The following is an 18,503-nucleotide window of genomic DNA, read 5'->3' as shown; positions in this document are numbered from 1 at the left end:
TTAATTTAATTATTTTTATGCTTATGATTTAACAAACAAAAGGTAAGAGCTAGAAGGTTGCATATTATATAATACAATACATATATTAATTACATAGGAACTCAAATGTTTCTTCTCAAATCTGTAATAGCTAGGAATTTTCTCTTTTTTGTTTCTCATTGAACTAATAAAGGGTAAGGCTAGAAGGCTGCATATTTTTTAAACAACTTTTCAGTTTTTGTAATGTCAGATTTCAAATATATTTTCTCAAATCTTTTTATGAATTCAGGGTAAATTCCTTAACAATAGAATTGCTACGGATTGAACGAACACACAAAAGGTAAGACCAAGGAGGTTGCATATACATATATAATAGATATTATTAAATAGTAGTAAGAGTTAAAATGTACTTTCTCAAATATTTTCTAGGAATTTTCAATAATTCTTCTACAACATAATTGCTTCTCAAAGAACTAACAAAAGGTAAGGGCTAGAAGGCTGGATATTTGCATAAAATTTCAAACATATGTAATGTTGTTCATTTTATATTCTATAAATTTATTTATTCTTTAACAATTAAAAATTTTCAATATCTTCTACAATATATTTGGTTCCAATTGAACTAATAAAAGGTAAGAGCTAGAAGGCTATAATATAAACCTATAAACAGTGTATAGAATGTTTTGTAGAGTAGAGAGTAGAGAATTTAAAAGGGGTGTAGAGAATCTATTCTTTATATGAAGGCTTTGGTAATGTTTTTTATTTTTAAATTTTATTTACTTTTATTTTTTATTTATTCTTTACTCTTCATTCCTTATTCTTTTTCTTTTATCGTTTATTCTTTATTAATTTTCCATTGATTAGACACATAGTTAAACTGTATTTTCTTTATAGTTTGTATTTGTATTTCCCTATTGTTATTAAATTTATTGTTTTTCACTTAGAAACAGCTTTTTGTATTTTCTTTTCAGTTCGTATTTGCATTTTTCAACATGCATTTAATTTGTTTTAATTTTATTGTTTGCTGATGGTTTACTTCCTTTCCCCTTTGATACTTTTGCAGTGTAGAGCTCGTCAAAAGTGGAGAGTGGAGAGTGGAGAGTGGAGAATTGTGTTGTGAGTGGCATAACAAGTGCTGTCTGCAATTATTAAATATCTGCATATATGCAAAAAAAAAAAGAAACAACAAAAACAAAACAAGAAACAGCAACAAATGAAAATTTGTGCACTATTTTTTTGTCGAGTTGAGTTTTAGTCTTTATCTTGTTGTGTAGTTGTTGATTTTTAATGATTTACTAACGTGGGAAATTCGCTGGCAACATTTTCTTTTGCATTAGCATTTTGCGCCATTGTTTTTGTTGCTATTTTTGTTGTTGTTGGCACTTTGGCTTGAAGCTGCTTGTTATTTCTAATTTTTACACTATTTTTTCACAATGTTACAAGTTATCCGTCGTCGTTTTTGTTTTCCGCCAAAGGCGCCTTTGTGCTATGTTAATCACATAATTAAATCAAACTTTCTATGATTTCCGCAGCTCAACGATGCCAAAGGGGGGAGGCGGAAGGGAGGGAAGAGGTCAGACAAGGGATCAGTTGGCATATCAAAAAAAAAAAACACAACAGCGAAAGGAATCAGTTCACATCTCTCTCTATCTATCTTTCTCCCTCTTCGGTGTCGTATACGTAATATGGCACCATGTATAGCGAACGTATCCATGAATCATTCACAAATCAAAACACACTGACAACCAGCCCTGAATACCAATTACCAAGCATCCATCATCCATCTATCCATAACATTATTAACAATAAATGACGAACTGTCACGCCATATCTATCGATTTATTCACTCGTTTATATACTCATTCCAATGACTCAAACTGAATGAATCGAGTGTGAATCGTTCCGATGGGAGTGCCATTAATAATACGCCTCACCTTTTATAATCGTCCACTGATCTATCGCAACTTAAGCTCAATGTGATCTATGAGCTTTTCAAATGTTCTACTCGAAAAATTTGCTAAATTTTTTTTGATTTTTTATTTAAGAAATGCATTTAAGATCCGCAATTCCTCAAAGAACTTCGACATGTTCTTTGAATACATAAATTTATTTTATTTTATTTATAGATGAATAAGAAATAAATGAAGTGAAAATCACAGATCTTTTTTGTAGCCAATTGCAGAAAAAACCTAAAGCGAATATGTAAATACCACAAAATAGTAAAAAGAAACTCTACATGTTCTTAACTTGATAAACGTATTCTATTTTATTTAAACGAAAAATCAATGAAAGAAGTGGAGCTCTGATATCTTAAAAAAAACTAAATATCAAAATAGTAAAATTACTTCAGATATTTGAATTTATTTGAGTTGTATTTGAACAGAAAAGCATTCAAAGAAGCGCAGCTAAGATCGTAAATTCTTAATAAAAAATAAATACTAACAAAATACTAAAAAGAAACTTCGATATGATCCTTGCCTGCTAAATGCAGCGGACACCTAAGTTGTTGTTTTATTCTTAAAATATACCAAATTAATTTTATATACATATTCTTAAAATATTGAAAAAATGTATACCAAGAGCTATGTTTTTTGGTATATTAATAGAGTACCATTAAAATACCATAGCGTGCAAAAAATACGAAATTGTCAGCCAAAGCATCTGAGAATTTCCTAAATAATCTCTACAATTTTTATTTGATTGCAACCAAATTTTCAGAAATCATAAAAGCTGTTGTTAAAAAATCGACTCTATTTTCAAAATTGGGTATGGTTTTTGGAGTGGGCGTGGCATTTATAATACCGCTCTACCTTTTGAATAGCGGGTATAATAAGTAAGAAATTATATGATTTGTATCGAGTTGTGTTGTCAGGTATATAAATATGTACTATATATACTAGGCTATCATTCCTTGCTACTCTTCTACTATTTCAAATGCTCAATATACATTTTAAATAAATATAAGACTAAAAAATATTTTAAATACCTCTTTTAATAATTATGGAAGTAATGAGAATTTTTAAGTTGAAAAACCCCGGAAAATTATACAAATTTGAAGTCGATTTTCTACACAAAACTTAAGAAAATAAATAAGTAAATATGTGTCTGTATTTGCAGCTTAATAAAGTGATATAAAGGGATATGTTTACTACTTCTTAATCTGATAATGTAATTAATGAATTGTTGTGCAGACACTCACCTTCTTTGGTTATAGCTTCTGTATCGCAATCGGTTGCAGTTGCCGTTGCCGCCTCGTTGTTGCCATCGTCATCATCTTTGGGCTCGTATCCGACCTGCGAAGTATCAACGTCGTAGAAATTAACGCGTGTCACGTGACGCACATAATCGACGGCACTGTTAGTAGTGGTGGGAAAGTTGGCAGCGCTGCTGTAGCCAGTGGCAGGGCCGTTGCCAGTGCTGCCAATGCGGCGACGATTTCGCTTATGATGATGATGATGATGATGATGTTTGTTATTAGTATTTGTTGTTGTTGGTTGTGAATGTGGCAGGCTCGTTGTAGCTGTAGCTGGCAGAGAATTTTGCTGTTCTTGTGCTCCATAGATGCGGAACACAATCGGTGCAGGGGCGTGGGCATGGGCGTGGCTAAAGGGGGCGTAGGCATAGCTGCGCGGCGGCTTCGGCACAGCATTCGCCGCTGTTGTTGGCTGATAGCTAATATGACTATGACTAGGCCAGTTGTGGAGTGTGAAGTGTGTGCTCTGTGCTGTTCTGTAGAATGTGCTCGCCGGGATCGCAGTGTCACCCGTAGAAGCTGATGATGAGACGTTGCCTCCATTGCTGCTTCCGCTTCCACTTCGATTGCTCTCGTTGCTGCTCTGGCTGCAGTTGTTGTGGCTGCTGCTGTGATGGTTGTGGTTGCTGTTGCTGTTGCTGTGGTTGTGCTCGTGTGCATGGATTTCGGGTGGGACTATGTGACGGTGGTGGTGGTTGCTGCTGCTGCTGCTGCTGCTCGCTTGGCTGCTGCTGCATGTGCATGGCGACAGTAGAAGGATCACCACCATTCGATCATCTGGCGGCGGGCGACGTTGCGTTGACTACATCGGTGCCTGGCCCAGCTGCTGTGGTTGTTCTTGGTTTATTTCCTAATTCGTATTCGCTATCGATCCTTCGCTTCCTTTCCTCTCCCTGCCTGCCCCCCTTCTCCTTCTCCTTTGCCTCCTCCACCTCGTCGACTTCTTCGATGTTTCCTTATTCTCCTTTTCCAGCTGCCGTTGACTTTGTTATTGCTCTCGTTGCTTGCTCATTAATGTTGCACTTTCGCTGCGACACATTTCAGCGACTTGCACGCGACACGCGACTTGCCACATGCGCCACATGCAACATGCAACAGCGGCGCCTCCCCCGAACACACGTGATTAGTTCAAATTTCTAGTGACTTTTCAACTCAGTACAATACAAAAACCAAACAAACTTGAAGCGAGTTCTGCATGAGAGCAAAAAGTTATACGATTGGAGAGAGTGGAGAGTAGAGAATGGAGAGTGGAGTGTAGAGAGTGGAGGGTGGAGAGTGGGTAGTAGAGAGTAGAGAGTGGAGTGTAGAGAGTGGAGTGTAGAGAGTGGGTAGTGGGTAGTGGAGAGTGGAAAATAGAGCGTGGAGGGTGGATAGTAGAGAGTGGAGTGTAGAGAGTGGAGTGTAGAGAGTGGAGTGTAGAGAGTGGAGTGTAGAGAGTGGAGTGTAGAGAGTGGAGTGTAGAGAGTGGAGTGTAAAGAGTGGGTAGTGATGAGTAGAGAATATAAAGTGGAGAGTAGAGAGTAGAGAGTGGAGTGTAGGGAGTTGAAAGTAGAGCGTGGAGAATAGAGAGTGGAGAGTAGAGAGTGAAAAGTTGATAATGGAGAACAAAGTTGAGAGAATAGGAATGGAGACTGTAGACAGTGTATGGAATCTTTTACAGAGTGAAAACTAGCGAATTTAAAAAGAGTGTAGAGAATTCTTGTAGAGTTTAACTTATACAGAGTAGAGATAATTCTTGTAGAGCAGAGAGTGTAGTGTGTAGGAAGCGCAGATAGTAAAGTAAAAATGTAGTAAAATGTATAGTGGAGAGTAACGAGTTAAGAAAAAATGGAGAGTTTAGGCAGAGTCGAGAGCAGTGTGAAGGGAGTGACTGCAGATAGTGAAGATAATTTTTGTAGAATAGAGAGTGAAGAGTTTAGCGAGAGTGAAGAGTTTAGATAGAGTAGAAAGAATTTTTGTAGAATGGAGAGTGTAGTGTGTAGAGGGTAGAGAGCAGAAAGTGGAGAAAATTCTTGTAGAGAGGAGTGTTTAGTACATTGAGAATGGAGATAATTCTTGTAAAGCGAAAAGTATGTGTAAAAAGTGTAGAATGGAGAGCGCAATATGTGGAGAGTGGAAAGTTTTAAGCGCTATACGGACAGGGCCTTAATAACGACTAGAGACTGTGTAGAGAATCCTTATAGAGTAGAGATTGGCTAGTATGTAGAGAGTGAAAATTGAAAGTAAAATAGCATGTAAAGAATTCTAAGGATTGAGTAGAGAATCCTTTGTAGAAGAAGACAAAGGACGGTGTAGAGAAGCGACTGAAAAGCTGAGAGAACAGAGAAAAGGCTGCAGACATCAAATGTAAAAAAAAAGGTTAAGAAACAAAGTAGAAAGCCATGGCAGAAAACTAAAGAGATTCAAGAGAAGAAACAACAAAACAGAGTGGAGACTTTGGAGAAGCAAAAGAAAAGTCGAGGGAGGAAAGATGAGGGAACTGAGGGAACGAGAAGCCGTCAGGCGTAAAACTGTTAGAACAAAACGCGTCTGTCCAGAATCTGTGCTCAGCTAAGCGCATGCCACACTTTTATTAGCGCCCATAAAAACTAAAGCAGACAATGTTAAAGAAAGAGAAGCAAAGGGAAAAACGAGTGAGCGGAGAATTCGCTGGAAAATCGGTCTCTGGTCACTCGACTGGTTGCATAAACGACACACAAAACTAAAACAGAAAAAAAAACGAAAAAAAATAAAACTAAAACCAAATAAAGAAAAACCGAAATCCCATCAAAATGTGGTCCGCAAAAGGGCAACGTGCAACGCGCTGAAATGGAAAGCTCAGCCAAAGAAACCGTTAGTCAGTCAGCCAAAAGGCGCTAAAATAGCCCCCAAAAAGTTGAGTAACCTTTTCTCCCAATTGTAAAATTGGCTGTTGACGTGAAGTACGAAGAATCATTCGTTAGTGACAATGCTAAAGCTATCGATATATATTTATATTATGTGTTATCGATATATCTTTATAGATATATCTTAGGTGATATCGATAATAAGCAAAAGACTGAAATAGCCCAATAAATTGAGTAACCTCTACCCTGTATTGAAAATTGACCGTTGAGTTGAACTACAAAGATTCATTCGTTGACGATAATGTCAGAGTTAACGATATTTATATATATCTCTTAGATGTTATCGATATATCTTTATAGATATCTTATGTGTTATCGATAATAAGCTAAAAAAGCTAAAGTAGCCCAAAAAGTTGACCAACCTTTTTCCCCGATAATGTCAGAGTTATCCATATATCTATGTACATATTATAAGTCATCGATATATATAGATACATCTTAGCTCCTTATCGATTATAAGCAAAAGACCGAAATAGTCCAAAAAGTTGAGCAACCTTTTTTCCCTATCGAAAATTAATCGTTAACGCGAAGTACAAAAAATCATTCGATATGACAAAGCTATCGACATCTCTATAGAGCTGTATAATAAATATAATCGATATAGAAATACATCGATATTACGAAAATTTCTTCAAAGTTCTGCTCTATTTTTATTATAGTTAATTTTTATATATATTTTTTTCTAAATACTAAGTTTTTATACAAATATGTTTGAATATGTATGCAATAATAAAAATTTTCTGCTCAAGTAAAAAGGTTTTAAGTCTTATAGTTCTATAAAAGAAATTATGAATATAAACATCCAAAGAAAAGATCCAATAAGTAAAAATAGAGAAGTAATTGAAATAACAAACCTTATTTCAACTTCTTTCATTTTTGATTTTCTGTTAACTCATAATCTATCTTAGAATAATAAGTAAAAGGAATAACCAAATATATTATACATTCTTATATCTCAAAATAAATGCTGTGCTTTATTTAACTTGACAACAAAATTTAGGAAACTTAATTCTGCAAGGTTTCCTTTTCAATAGCAAAATTCTTTAGCTTGCAAAGTGAGCCAAACGAATCAATTGCAAAATATGTGACTATTAATACTCGTACTTAAACTTTTGGTCCAAGGCAAAGCGACTGTCACAAATTTCAGCAATGTCACCCTATTAAGAGCCCAGTTCACTGAGGTCAGTCTGCGAGAGTGTCGAAGCAATAACATTGTCATCTCTACCATCGATCTGTTTTGCCATTTTGATGCAATATGTTTGTCAAGTTACCTTCGCAGAGAGTCAAAAGTTCACCTGGGTTCAAGTCTTTTGTTTTATTGTGTATGTGTGTGTGTGTGTGTGTGTGTTACACATCTGACGAGTCGAGACCATCGAAAGTGCATTTTTTAGCAAATACTTGGTAGGGTAGGGCACAAAAGGTCAGCGAGGTCAATCCACAAGACGAAGCACAAAGCTGATTAAACGAGTCTAATAAAAGCAATGAAGTAAGCTAGAGTCGAAAGAGCTAGACTGTGATTATTCAAATACACAAAATTACATACCTTAAAAAGCGCAAAAATATACCAAAACTATATTTAGTATATTGATGGAGGTAGAAAATATACCATGAACTTTAAAATATATATTAGATTTTCAACCAGACCATTTGTGGCTCAACATCAGTATTTAAATATACCAAATTCATATACAGAAAATACCGAAATATACCGAAACTTATGATTCATATATACCATATATTTCAAAATATACCAAATTTTAAACTAGAGTAACTATGGTCCGATCGCAATATTTAAATATACCAAAAATACTAAAAATATATAAATTTGTGTATTAATGAGCGTTCAAAATATACCATAAACGTCAAAATATACCAGATTCTCAACCAAAGTAACATTCAATCAATTCAATTTTAACTTTTTTTTAACAATTTGCTGCTTATTTTATCCACCCACATGTAAATAAAAGAAATCTTCATAAATAAACCTATTAATAGAAACTTTCTTCTAGGCTTCTAAAGTTCGTTCTACTCTTCAGAATTCTTGTGGTTGCATTTAAATATGTATGCCAGCAATTTTTTACATTCTTCACACAAGCTATAGACAGAGAGGAAGACAGCAAAAAAAACAAGTATGAAAGCTACAGCCGAGTGTACTCGACTGTGAGATACCAGGTACCCATTTTTATTAAAAGCAAAACAGGGTGGTATTTTTGTTGAAATATACCAAATTTATATACTATGCATTTTATATACTATGTATATAGTATATAGTAGTACTAGTATGTAGTAGTAGTATATAGTATTTTAGTATGTGATATATTCATGTATATATAGTATATTTTTAGTATGATATATTTTGGTACAGTATATTCATATACATTTCGTATATTTATTGTATATAGTATACATATAGTACATTTATAGTATATTCATTTTAAAAGTATACCAAAAATATACTAAATTTATATACAATTTGGTATACTATATAGTATATATTTAGTATGGTATATTTTAGTACGGTGTATTCATAGTATACTGTATACATTTAGTATATTCATAGCATATATTAAGCACTTAGTACATTTATAGTATATTTATTTTTTAACATGTATATACCAAATTTATATACTAAAGAAACGCCAATGTACATTCAAAATATACCATTATTAAATGAATATACTGAAAAGTACTTTACTAGTATATCGATTCATATTCAAAATATACCAAATATACCCATTTACCCTATGAGTAGCGGGCATAAAAAGTAGAGAAGAATTCTTCAGCTTTTCGTTCTGCTCGGTTCGCGTGTGCAAAAAAACGATTCTTGAATCGATAAATACATTTTAACAATCAATTTGTGCGCGTTTTTGTTGCTGTTGTTGTTGTTGTTGTTGTCCATTTTCATTGCCGGCTGCCGGTTGTTATTTGTATTTTGTTGTTGTAGTTGTTGTTGTTGTTATTATTGCGGATTTCAATTGTTGTGGCAACAATCGATTTGGACTTCAACGCCGTGAACATCATCAATATGCGCATGACATCAGGCCGACACAACAACAACAACAAAACGATCGACGACGACAACAACAACAATTAAATGGTAATTGCAATTTGGCCATTTTTGTAATTACTTCCGCTGCTTGCGATCACAAAAAAAAAAAAAAAAAAACTTTTGGGCTTCGCTGCGCTTCGATTTGAATTTTTGATTTTGTTGATTTATCAAATTTGAATTTGAATTTCGATTTGGAATTTGAACTTTTTGAATTTCGTTATTTATTTGTGTGGTGTTGGTTTTCGTCGCATTTTGGCCTGGCTTAAATGGCCCTCTCTGCCCTCGGGCCATGACTCAGCGATCAACCTGAAATCAACCTGAAGCCCCTCCCAAAAAACAAATCTAAATAAACTGAAGCAAATGTTGCTTTGACAATTCTCCCCAAAAGCCCAAAAACCGAGAAAAACAAATTCAAAATGCAATTGCAAATGCCTTTTACTTGACCCAAAAGCCACAGCAGTGGCAACAGTTGCACGCCGCATGCTGCACGCTGCACGCTGCCACAAGTTGCAACTTGCAACTGCAACTGCAACAAGGCGTCGAGTTTGTGGCCAAAAAGATTTGTTTGTTTGTTTGCTTGCCTGCCTTCTTTTTTATTTTTTTTTTTTCTCAGCCGAGCCGAGCCCACAAGTCACGCACTGGTCAACAGCAAAATACCCACACAACCAACACACACACACACACACAACACACTCACACCCTGACACATGTGTGTACCTCCCCTTCGCCCCCTCCCCCTTTAAGCAACTAATTTGCGCCTTTTGCCATACAAAGACATTGAATTGTTGCTGCCCATTTTAAGTTCTCTTCATTTTGGTTTCCTCCTTCCTCCTCCCCCCAAAACAAAAACAAAACTAAAGACGTCGCTGTCGAACTGGAAATACCCTAATCATATATACATATAGTATATTTTTAGTATGTGGTATATTCATATACATATAGTATTTTTTATAGTATACTGTATATTCACATGTGTATAGTATAATTCATACTATAATTATGACATGTTTATATAAATATGGTATATTTATAGTATATGGTATATTCATAACTATATAGTATTTTTAGAGTATACAGTATATTCACATGTATATAGTATAATTCATACTATAATTATGACATGTTTATATAAATATGGTATATTCATAGTATATGGTATATTCATAACTATATAGTATTTTTAGAGTATACAGTATATTCACATGTATATAGTATAATTTATACTATAATTATGACATTTTCATATAAATACAATATATTTAAATAGATATTGACTACTAGAGAAATAAATTAAAGATTTTGTGTAATATTAATATCAAACTTCTAATTTAATGCAGTTTTTTTACCTTCAAATCTTTTGTATTCTAATGTTTTCAAATTCATATTTTCAAATTTTGCTGTACTCATTTTTTGACATAATAAATATACTAAATATGGTATATATATATAGTTATTTATAGCATATGGTATTTTCATATACACTTAGTATACTTAGATGGTATATTCATATACATCTAGTATAATTTTAGTATGTGATATGTTCACATATATATAGTATATTTTTAGTATGTGGTATATTCATATACATATGGTATTTTTTCAGTATGTAATGTGTTCACATACATATAGTATATTTTTAGTATGTGGTATATTTATACACATATGGTATATTTTCCGTATGTGGAATATACATAAACATATATATAATATATGATATTTATATACAAACAGTATGTTTAAAATATATGGTATATTCATATACATATAGTATATTTTTAATATATGGTATATTCACATAAAAATAAATCTTTTTCAAAGTAAACAAAACACATATAAATAACTCACTGCATAATAATATATAACTAAATGTATACTTGAAATATATTTCTAGGCCATCTTTTAAGATTTGCTTGAGTTATAAGTCTCTCGAATACATGTTTCATGTTTTGATGTCACTCAGTTTGCTAGATGAGTTAGCTGCCACAACTCGTGACAGCTGTGCGAGCAAGTTGCAAGTTGCATCCACATAGCTGCCACACAGCGCACGTAGTGGGTGAAAAAGCAAGTGGACAGACAGACAGACAGACAGATGGATGGATGAATGGTTGGATGGACAGACGAATACACTGATTAACCCGAGAAGAAGAAGAAGAAAAAACGCGCTGTGACAGCTTTAAAATATTTCAAGACGCACAGAGCATTGTTTACATACAACAACAACAACAACAGCAAAAGCAAGAATAAGCAAAAGCAATAACAGAAAACAATAATAACAAACAACAAGCGAGAGCAACAAATTCGTTTAGTGTCCACACACAAACACACTCCAAAAAAACAAAAACAAACGCTTCAACTCAACTCCCTCACCCTCCCCTCCCCCTCCCCCTTCCACTTCCCTCTAGCTCCCTCCCGCCCCCGCAGTCGCCCATAAAGTTCGTCCTACTGCAAAGCATTTGTCCATTTTGTGAACGAATAATGCGCGTGATTTTCTATATGAATGCATGCATGTGTGTGTGTGTGTGTGTGTTTGCCTATGTGTGTGTTGTTATTGCTCTTGCTGTTGTTGTTGTTGTTGTTGTGTGCGCTTTAATGGTGGGAAAATATTTTTGCTGTGATTTTATGTGCGCTGTGCGCTTTTTGTTGTTTTGTTGTTTTTGGTTTTGTTCGATTTTTTGTTTTTGTTTTTTGGTGTTTTTGGTGTTTTGGTGGGCCGCAATTTGTGCTATCGATAGCTAAATAGCGAGTGTATCGAATGCCGCAGGACCTGGCGTTGCACGTTACGTATACGCAATGCAACGCAACGCGCCGCGTTATGCAACAAATGTCACGACAACTAGCAAAAAACTAAAACTAAACGCTTTTTTTTCTATTTTCATGTAATGATTAATTTTTTGCACGTACTACGCCATGTAAAGCGCGCCACATGCAAGGTGAATGGGGAAGGGGGAAGGGGGAGGAATAGCGAGCACATGCAAGACAAACTCTACACACACATAGTCTCCACAAAATGTGTTCCAACTCCTTCTGTATGCTCTCTTTCTCTTTCACTCTCACTCACTTCTTTTGTTGGTTCTTACACATGTGTGTGGTCACACTTTTTTTTTTTTGTTTTTGCTTCTACAAATTGCAAATTGTTATCGGGGAAAACAACAAAACACACGACAACACGAAAACGTAAACGAAACAAACAAAAAAAAAAAAAGAAACAAATACGGGAGAGAGAGAGAAAAATGTGCGCGGCGTGTTCGATGCGATGGCGCGGCGACGACTGCGGCGCAACATGAGCTGCACCGTTAGTTTGTTACACCTGAGAAACTGAACTCGGCTCAACTGAGCAGCGAGCAGAGCAGAAGCAGTGAGCAGAGGCAGCGCAGAAGCAGCGCAGTAAGTTCGCCCCATTCTCCGTCGTCGTCGTCGTCGTCGTTGTTGTTGTTGAGCAAAGTGCGCTGCGCTTGCGCTCCATTGTTGTAGTAGAGCTTTGCCACACACACACACATACGTATTGAGTTTAGTACTTATCTATGCTTGTAGTGGTGAGTTATTACTATTTTTTTGTTTTTTTCTACTTACCAGTTCGTTCTGCTCGTCTTTGGCGCCAGCTTTCGATTTGCTCGTCTTGCTCAGTGCCATGGCGCCCTCCTCCGCCTCCTCCTCCTTCTTCTCCCTCGCCTCCTCCTCGCAGCCGCCTCTTCAACGCCCACGCTATTTTATTTGCACTTTGCGCTGCGCCGCTTTGTTTACGTTTGTTTTGTTTTTGTACTGCAATTCGGAAAAATTCGCTGCATCAATTTTGTGTTGCATACTTTTAGGCTGCATGCGCATTAAGCTTTCCATGGTTGTTATCTCGGCTAAGTGCGCGCTTGCGTTCAATTCACCGCTTAACCGATTCATTTTTTTTCTTTTTCAATTTCAAAAACAACAAAAACGAGGAAGTTGCGCACAGCAAAACAAATGAACAAAAGTTTTGAAATGCAAACACAGAAAACACTCTATAAAGTACAACTGAAGCAGCTAATTAGATGTCTATAATATGCAATTAAAATAGAGGCTGAGCAAAATGCTATTTATTATTCAGAGTGCAATTTGTGGCACTAACTGAATGTTAATCAAGAAATAAATACAAAAAACACGATCGCAGGCACGAATATTGAACAGACGGAACAAAGCAAAATGTTAAGTGACTTTATAGGCTTTATAGAATTTTGTAATTCATGAATTAAAGCAAAAACAATATTCATTCAATGTTTTCTGAACATCATTATTAAAGTTTTTGAATGGAAATTTTGTAGAGTTACTTTCAAAATAATAGAGTAATTTTCTATTTATTATATTGATGTTTTCTGAACATCATTATTAAAGTTTTAGTGACTAAGTTATATGTTTAAATCAAATATTTTTTTTCATTTATGAGAATTTAATGGATTATTAAGTTACTTTTAAAATAATATAGTAAATTTCGATTTTCGTAGATTGCAATTAATTTTCTTTAGAAATTTTCGAATTTGAGAATTAAAAACAAAAACATATTTTAATTATTATGACAGCGTAATTTTAATATTAAATTAAGCAGTATTAAGTTACATTAAAAATGTAGGAATTAATTCAGAATTTTCAAAATCAAAAATTAAAAAAAAAAAAAAAAAAAAAACATTAATTTATGAGAATTTTATGGATTATTAAGTTACTTTAAAAATGATAGGGTTTATTTAATTTTTTTTATAATATCGTATTTTTAGCATTTTAAGAATTCTCAAATTTGAGAATTAATAAAAAAAAACCATATTTAAATTATTATAACAGCGTAATTTTAATTTAGTTTGTTTTAAGTTTAAACCACAATATTCTAAATCTAATATTGAAAAAACTCTAATTTATGAAAAATGTAAGCAGTATTAAGTTACTTTAAAAATGTAGGATATAATTCAGAAATTTCCAATTCAAAAATTAAAAAAAAAGAAAAACATTTATTTCTGAAAATTTTATGGATTATTAACTCATTTCATTTTTATATAATATCGAAGTTTTAGAATTTTCAAATATGAGAATTAAAAACAAAAACATATTTTAATTATTATGACAGCTTAATTTGAATTTAAATTTAAGCCGTATTCAATTACTTTAAAAATGTAAGATTTATTTCAGAATTTTCAATTTCGAAAATTAAAAAAAAAAATATTCTTTTTGAAAAAATTAATTGGACATTTATTTAATATTAAGTTTCTTTAAAAATTATAGAAATTTTCTTATTACACCATAGTTTTAGAATTTTCAAATTCGTGAAGCATTTTTCACTTTTTAATAGGATTCATTTAAGTTTCTTATATGTTATTGAATATTTTATCGATGCTTTGTTTAAATCAAGGTCAAGGTCTATTCTAATCGTAAATAAGAACGAATAAAACAATAGTTAAGGTCAAGATTTATTCTAATCTAATTAGTTTACGTTCAGGAGAGATTTTAAAGCGAATAAACCAACAAAAAAAAAAGGAAAAAAGTTATAATTGCTATTCACTGAATCACTGAGTTAAACACCTTAATTATCTATGCATTGAGAGTACAGATCGTATAAAGTTTCTAATTGTAGTTATCGTACTTGTTGTTGTTGTGGATAGAGTAGAGATATCTTTAGAGTATCGTATCGTAATTGCTCAGCTGGTTTTTGTCGCCCACTCTTCGCGTTGCCGCGCAAAATATTTTCGAACGCATTTGGTCAAAATGAGTTGACGTATTTGGCAGCAGCAGCCAAAGCAACCAGCAAACAGTTAAAGCCAAAGCAACTGACCGCCCACCAACCAAGCAACCATCAACCAAGCAACCATCAACCAAGCAACCAAGCAACCATCAACCAGCAACCAAGCAAAGCAGCAACCAATTGCCCGCAACAACCACGCAAAATATTCGAAATTCAATGTTGGATTCGTATTCGGATTCAGATTTGGATTTGGATCTGGAAACTGAAGCGCGATTCTGGCCACAAAATGTGCTCGACTGTGCGATACCCGGAACATGTGCTGGAATTTCCGGCATAACTTTGCGATTGTCATACAAAATTCCTAGAATCCAATTTGTAATTCGCTGACAAATCGCTAACAAATCGCTAACAATTCACTAAGTAAGCAACACGACTGTGAGATACCCGGAATGCGACGTTTACTAAAAACGATCATCATGAAATTCCAAGAAACTACTTTATGCATCATTTGTAAATCACTTTGAAGTATGACTGACTGTAAGATACCCAATAATGAAAGGAAATAAAGTATAGACGAAAAGACAAATTTATGCTTTTAGCCATTACTTGAAAAATACTTTTAAGTGTAGCAATTTTAATCTCTCTCTCTCTCTCTCTCTCTCTCTCTCTCTCTATCTCTGTCTCTCTCTCTATTTCTCTCTATCTCTTTTTACTTTCTCTCTCTCTCTCGCTCTCTTTACTTAACGTTAACAAAAATGAATTGCTACATTTTAATATTTATTTTATATTTAAAAACACAAAACATCAATTAATTTTTAAATATAAATAATGAGCATATATTTTCACAGCGAATTTACAGACAAAGAGAGAGTGAAGATCAAGTGTGACCATACAACAAAGCAAAGGATAACTATAACTCAATACGGTCACTTTTATAATGCTAATTATGATATATGTATATTATATGATAACATTTTAAAACCAAAAAAATTAATTTCTTAAGTACAAAATTATTCACTTTTTTGATATCAAACGATTTCTTTTACTTGTTAATTGCAAACGATTCTTAAGCTCAAAAACTATTCCTACATTTTCTGATTTCCATTTAAATACAAATTATTGAAAGCAAACAGAGATTACTAGTCGATTTAACATCCAAGAAGACGTTAGAACTGATTTCAATAAGAGAAAAATACTTGGAAAATGTTCGCAAGGGAAAAATGATGTTCCAACTGTCGTTATTTGAAATAGTGTCAAACTAATCGAATGAAATATTTAACTTCTCTACACTTGACTGATCAAGAACATAATAATTGTACTATAAGATTTTCATTTCATTTATCTGTTGCTTCACTAACTGATAACACCCTGCTAAAGCAATGTGGATATCGGGTATTACCAACTGGGGAGGATTTTTACGACAGAGACATCACACACACACATAATTTCAAGGCGATATGTATATGAATTTCCATATGTATGACATACACATATACATATATGTGTATGTGTGGATAGACGACGACATACTATAACAAATATTTATTGACGACGGTCTGCTTGGAAATGACGAAATGAACGAGTTATTTGCGCGACTTTACTTAGTTTCAAGCGGCCCACACAACAAAAACACACACACACACAACTCTCTCAGTGTCACACAGTCTCTATGGATGTGTGTGTGTGTGTGTGTTGGCCATAAATATAGAATACATCACAAGCGATTCAAATGCTTCGGTATCAATCGCAGGCCAAAGCTTTAAAGTTATGAACCTAGCCCAGCCACAAGGTCACACTGGTCAATTCGATAACACACAACAACAGCAACAACAACAACCACTTTAACCGCAAGCACAAACAAACAAAACAAATAAAAATAAATAAATAAAATTTCCCCATCATTTGTAATGATGACTTATCCGCAAATGGGCAAACAAATGAAAACACTTTTCACTTTTCGCGATAACAACAACAACTTTGCCATCGATAACTTGCAATCGATTTGATCCTGGACGCTCTGCAGCTCAACAGCAACAACAACAATAACAATGAGCGAAAACAGATGTTGCGAAAATCACAAATAAAACGGATGAGCGCACTTTCGAGTGTCGCCAGCCACGCGCCATTGCACGCGAATCCAATCAAATTGTCCAAAGTGCTTCGCTGGCTGTGCAACTTCCTCGTTGGAAACCCTTTTGTGGGCGGTCAATCGAAATACATATCGATGCCTTTTGCTCTTCGATGTTCAATGCAAATTAACACACACACACACACGCACATGCACACGGACACGCTGGGCGTATGCTTGTATGGGTGAACACCAGGGCGTGTTTTGATCGTTTTTGATTGTTGTTTTTGCTTTAGCCGCCATGCGCGCAACAACCACAGAACAAAATACAATAAACAAAAAAAATAGTTACAAATATTTAAAAAACAAGTACAACAATACGTTGCAACCGGGCAACTGAGCAACGCGACACGGCGACACACACACTAACACACACACACCTTATTTATTTTGTAGTCGGAAGGCGCGCAAAACGTTTTTTTTTTGTCGTTTTTTTTTTCGTTGTTGTTGTCGCGTTAAAAGCCGAGTGCGAATGCGAGAGATGCGAAAGCTCAGCTCCGACAGCCGCGCCAAGTGGTTTGTTGTAGTCCGTCCGTGCCAGATTCACAACTGAACAACTGATCTACCTGCTGCTGCTGCTGACGCTGCTGCTGTTGCTGTTGTTGACTGTCGCGCGCGCACAGCCAAATTGGAGAATTCGAATTGGCGATCGAGCTCGAACGTGTATCAACCCCCGCCCCGCAACGCCCTGGGCACAACTCCACAACGTTCATTCAGTCGCACACACACACACACACACTGCGCCCCCCACCCCGCGCCACACACACACGAATCACATTCACAACAAGCTTGCTTACGAGCTTGAGCTTGTTTGCCTTTGCGGTCCATCTGCTGCTAGCCATTCATTCCAATTCCAACCACACACAAAACGCCTTCGCGCTCTCCACTCTGTCGCTCTCTTCATCTCTCTCTCACTCCATCTCCATATCGCTCTCTTCCAATAAGAGTGAGAGCACGCGCGAGAGCAAAAGTGTAATGCAGCCCAAAGCAACAAATATCTTGTGTGTAGCAACAATGTAGACAAACGTCACTGGTGAATTAGTTGGTTACAAGCGGATGAGTTGAGTCAATACGCTTACTTTAGTTGAGGTAATTTAATGGAAATGATAAAAGAATAGTTAATTAAAATGATAAAATTACAAATGGATGAGTTTAAGCCACTACATTAACTTCAGTTCAGATAAATTCATTGAATTGATGAAAGACTAGTCCATTTAAATAATAAAGATTAAGTGTAATTTAATCAATTGGTTAACTATTAGTTAAACGATATTACAAAATAATAAGAACGCAGCAAAATATTTCTTATAATTTTTATTTATAAATGTGTTATTAAAAATATGTATTCATTTAGAAATGTTACTTTTTATTTACAAATTTTTAAATTAAAATGCATGCTATAATACTAGATATATGTTTTCACCGAAATATTTAATACTTTAATGATACAATGTAAAATGATAAAATAATAAAATTGTTAATTAAAGAAAAATATTATTTTATAGTTATACTATTTC

General features: G+C 34.5%; 1 protein-coding gene across 4 annotated transcripts in view; it reads right to left on the bottom strand.

Moving 5' to 3' along the window:
* LOC117576310 (zinc finger CCCH domain-containing protein 13) overlaps nt 1–17,535 on the bottom strand; it is a 39,814-nt gene extending 22,279 nt beyond the window's left edge. The window contains exons 1-3 of one of the 4 annotated variants that reach the window (XM_034260986.2): nt 17,367–17,535; nt 12,737–12,925; nt 3,179–3,272 (exon numbers count right to left, since the gene is read on the bottom strand). In XM_034260986.2, the coding sequence (XP_034116877.1) occupies nt 3,179–3,272; nt 12,737–12,796 (154 nt within the window). In that variant the 5' untranslated portion in view covers nt 12,797–12,925; nt 17,367–17,535. Of the gene's footprint in view, nt 1–3,178; nt 4,481–12,224; nt 12,333–12,736; nt 12,926–17,366 lie in introns of those variants that run through there. The other 3 variants (XM_034260968.2, XM_034260977.2, XM_052005645.1) reach the window with 3 other exon arrangements.
* Between the last annotated feature and the right edge of the window lie 968 nt (nt 17,536–18,503).

This window comes from Drosophila albomicans, chromosome X, assembly GCF_009650485.2.
Source record: "Drosophila albomicans strain 15112-1751.03 chromosome X, ASM965048v2, whole genome shotgun sequence".
Classification (NCBI taxonomy): Eukaryota; Metazoa; Arthropoda; class Insecta; order Diptera; family Drosophilidae; genus Drosophila; species Drosophila albomicans.
The sequence above is the reverse complement of the archived record's forward strand: the minus strand, read 5'-3'. Positions and strand labels throughout refer to the sequence as shown.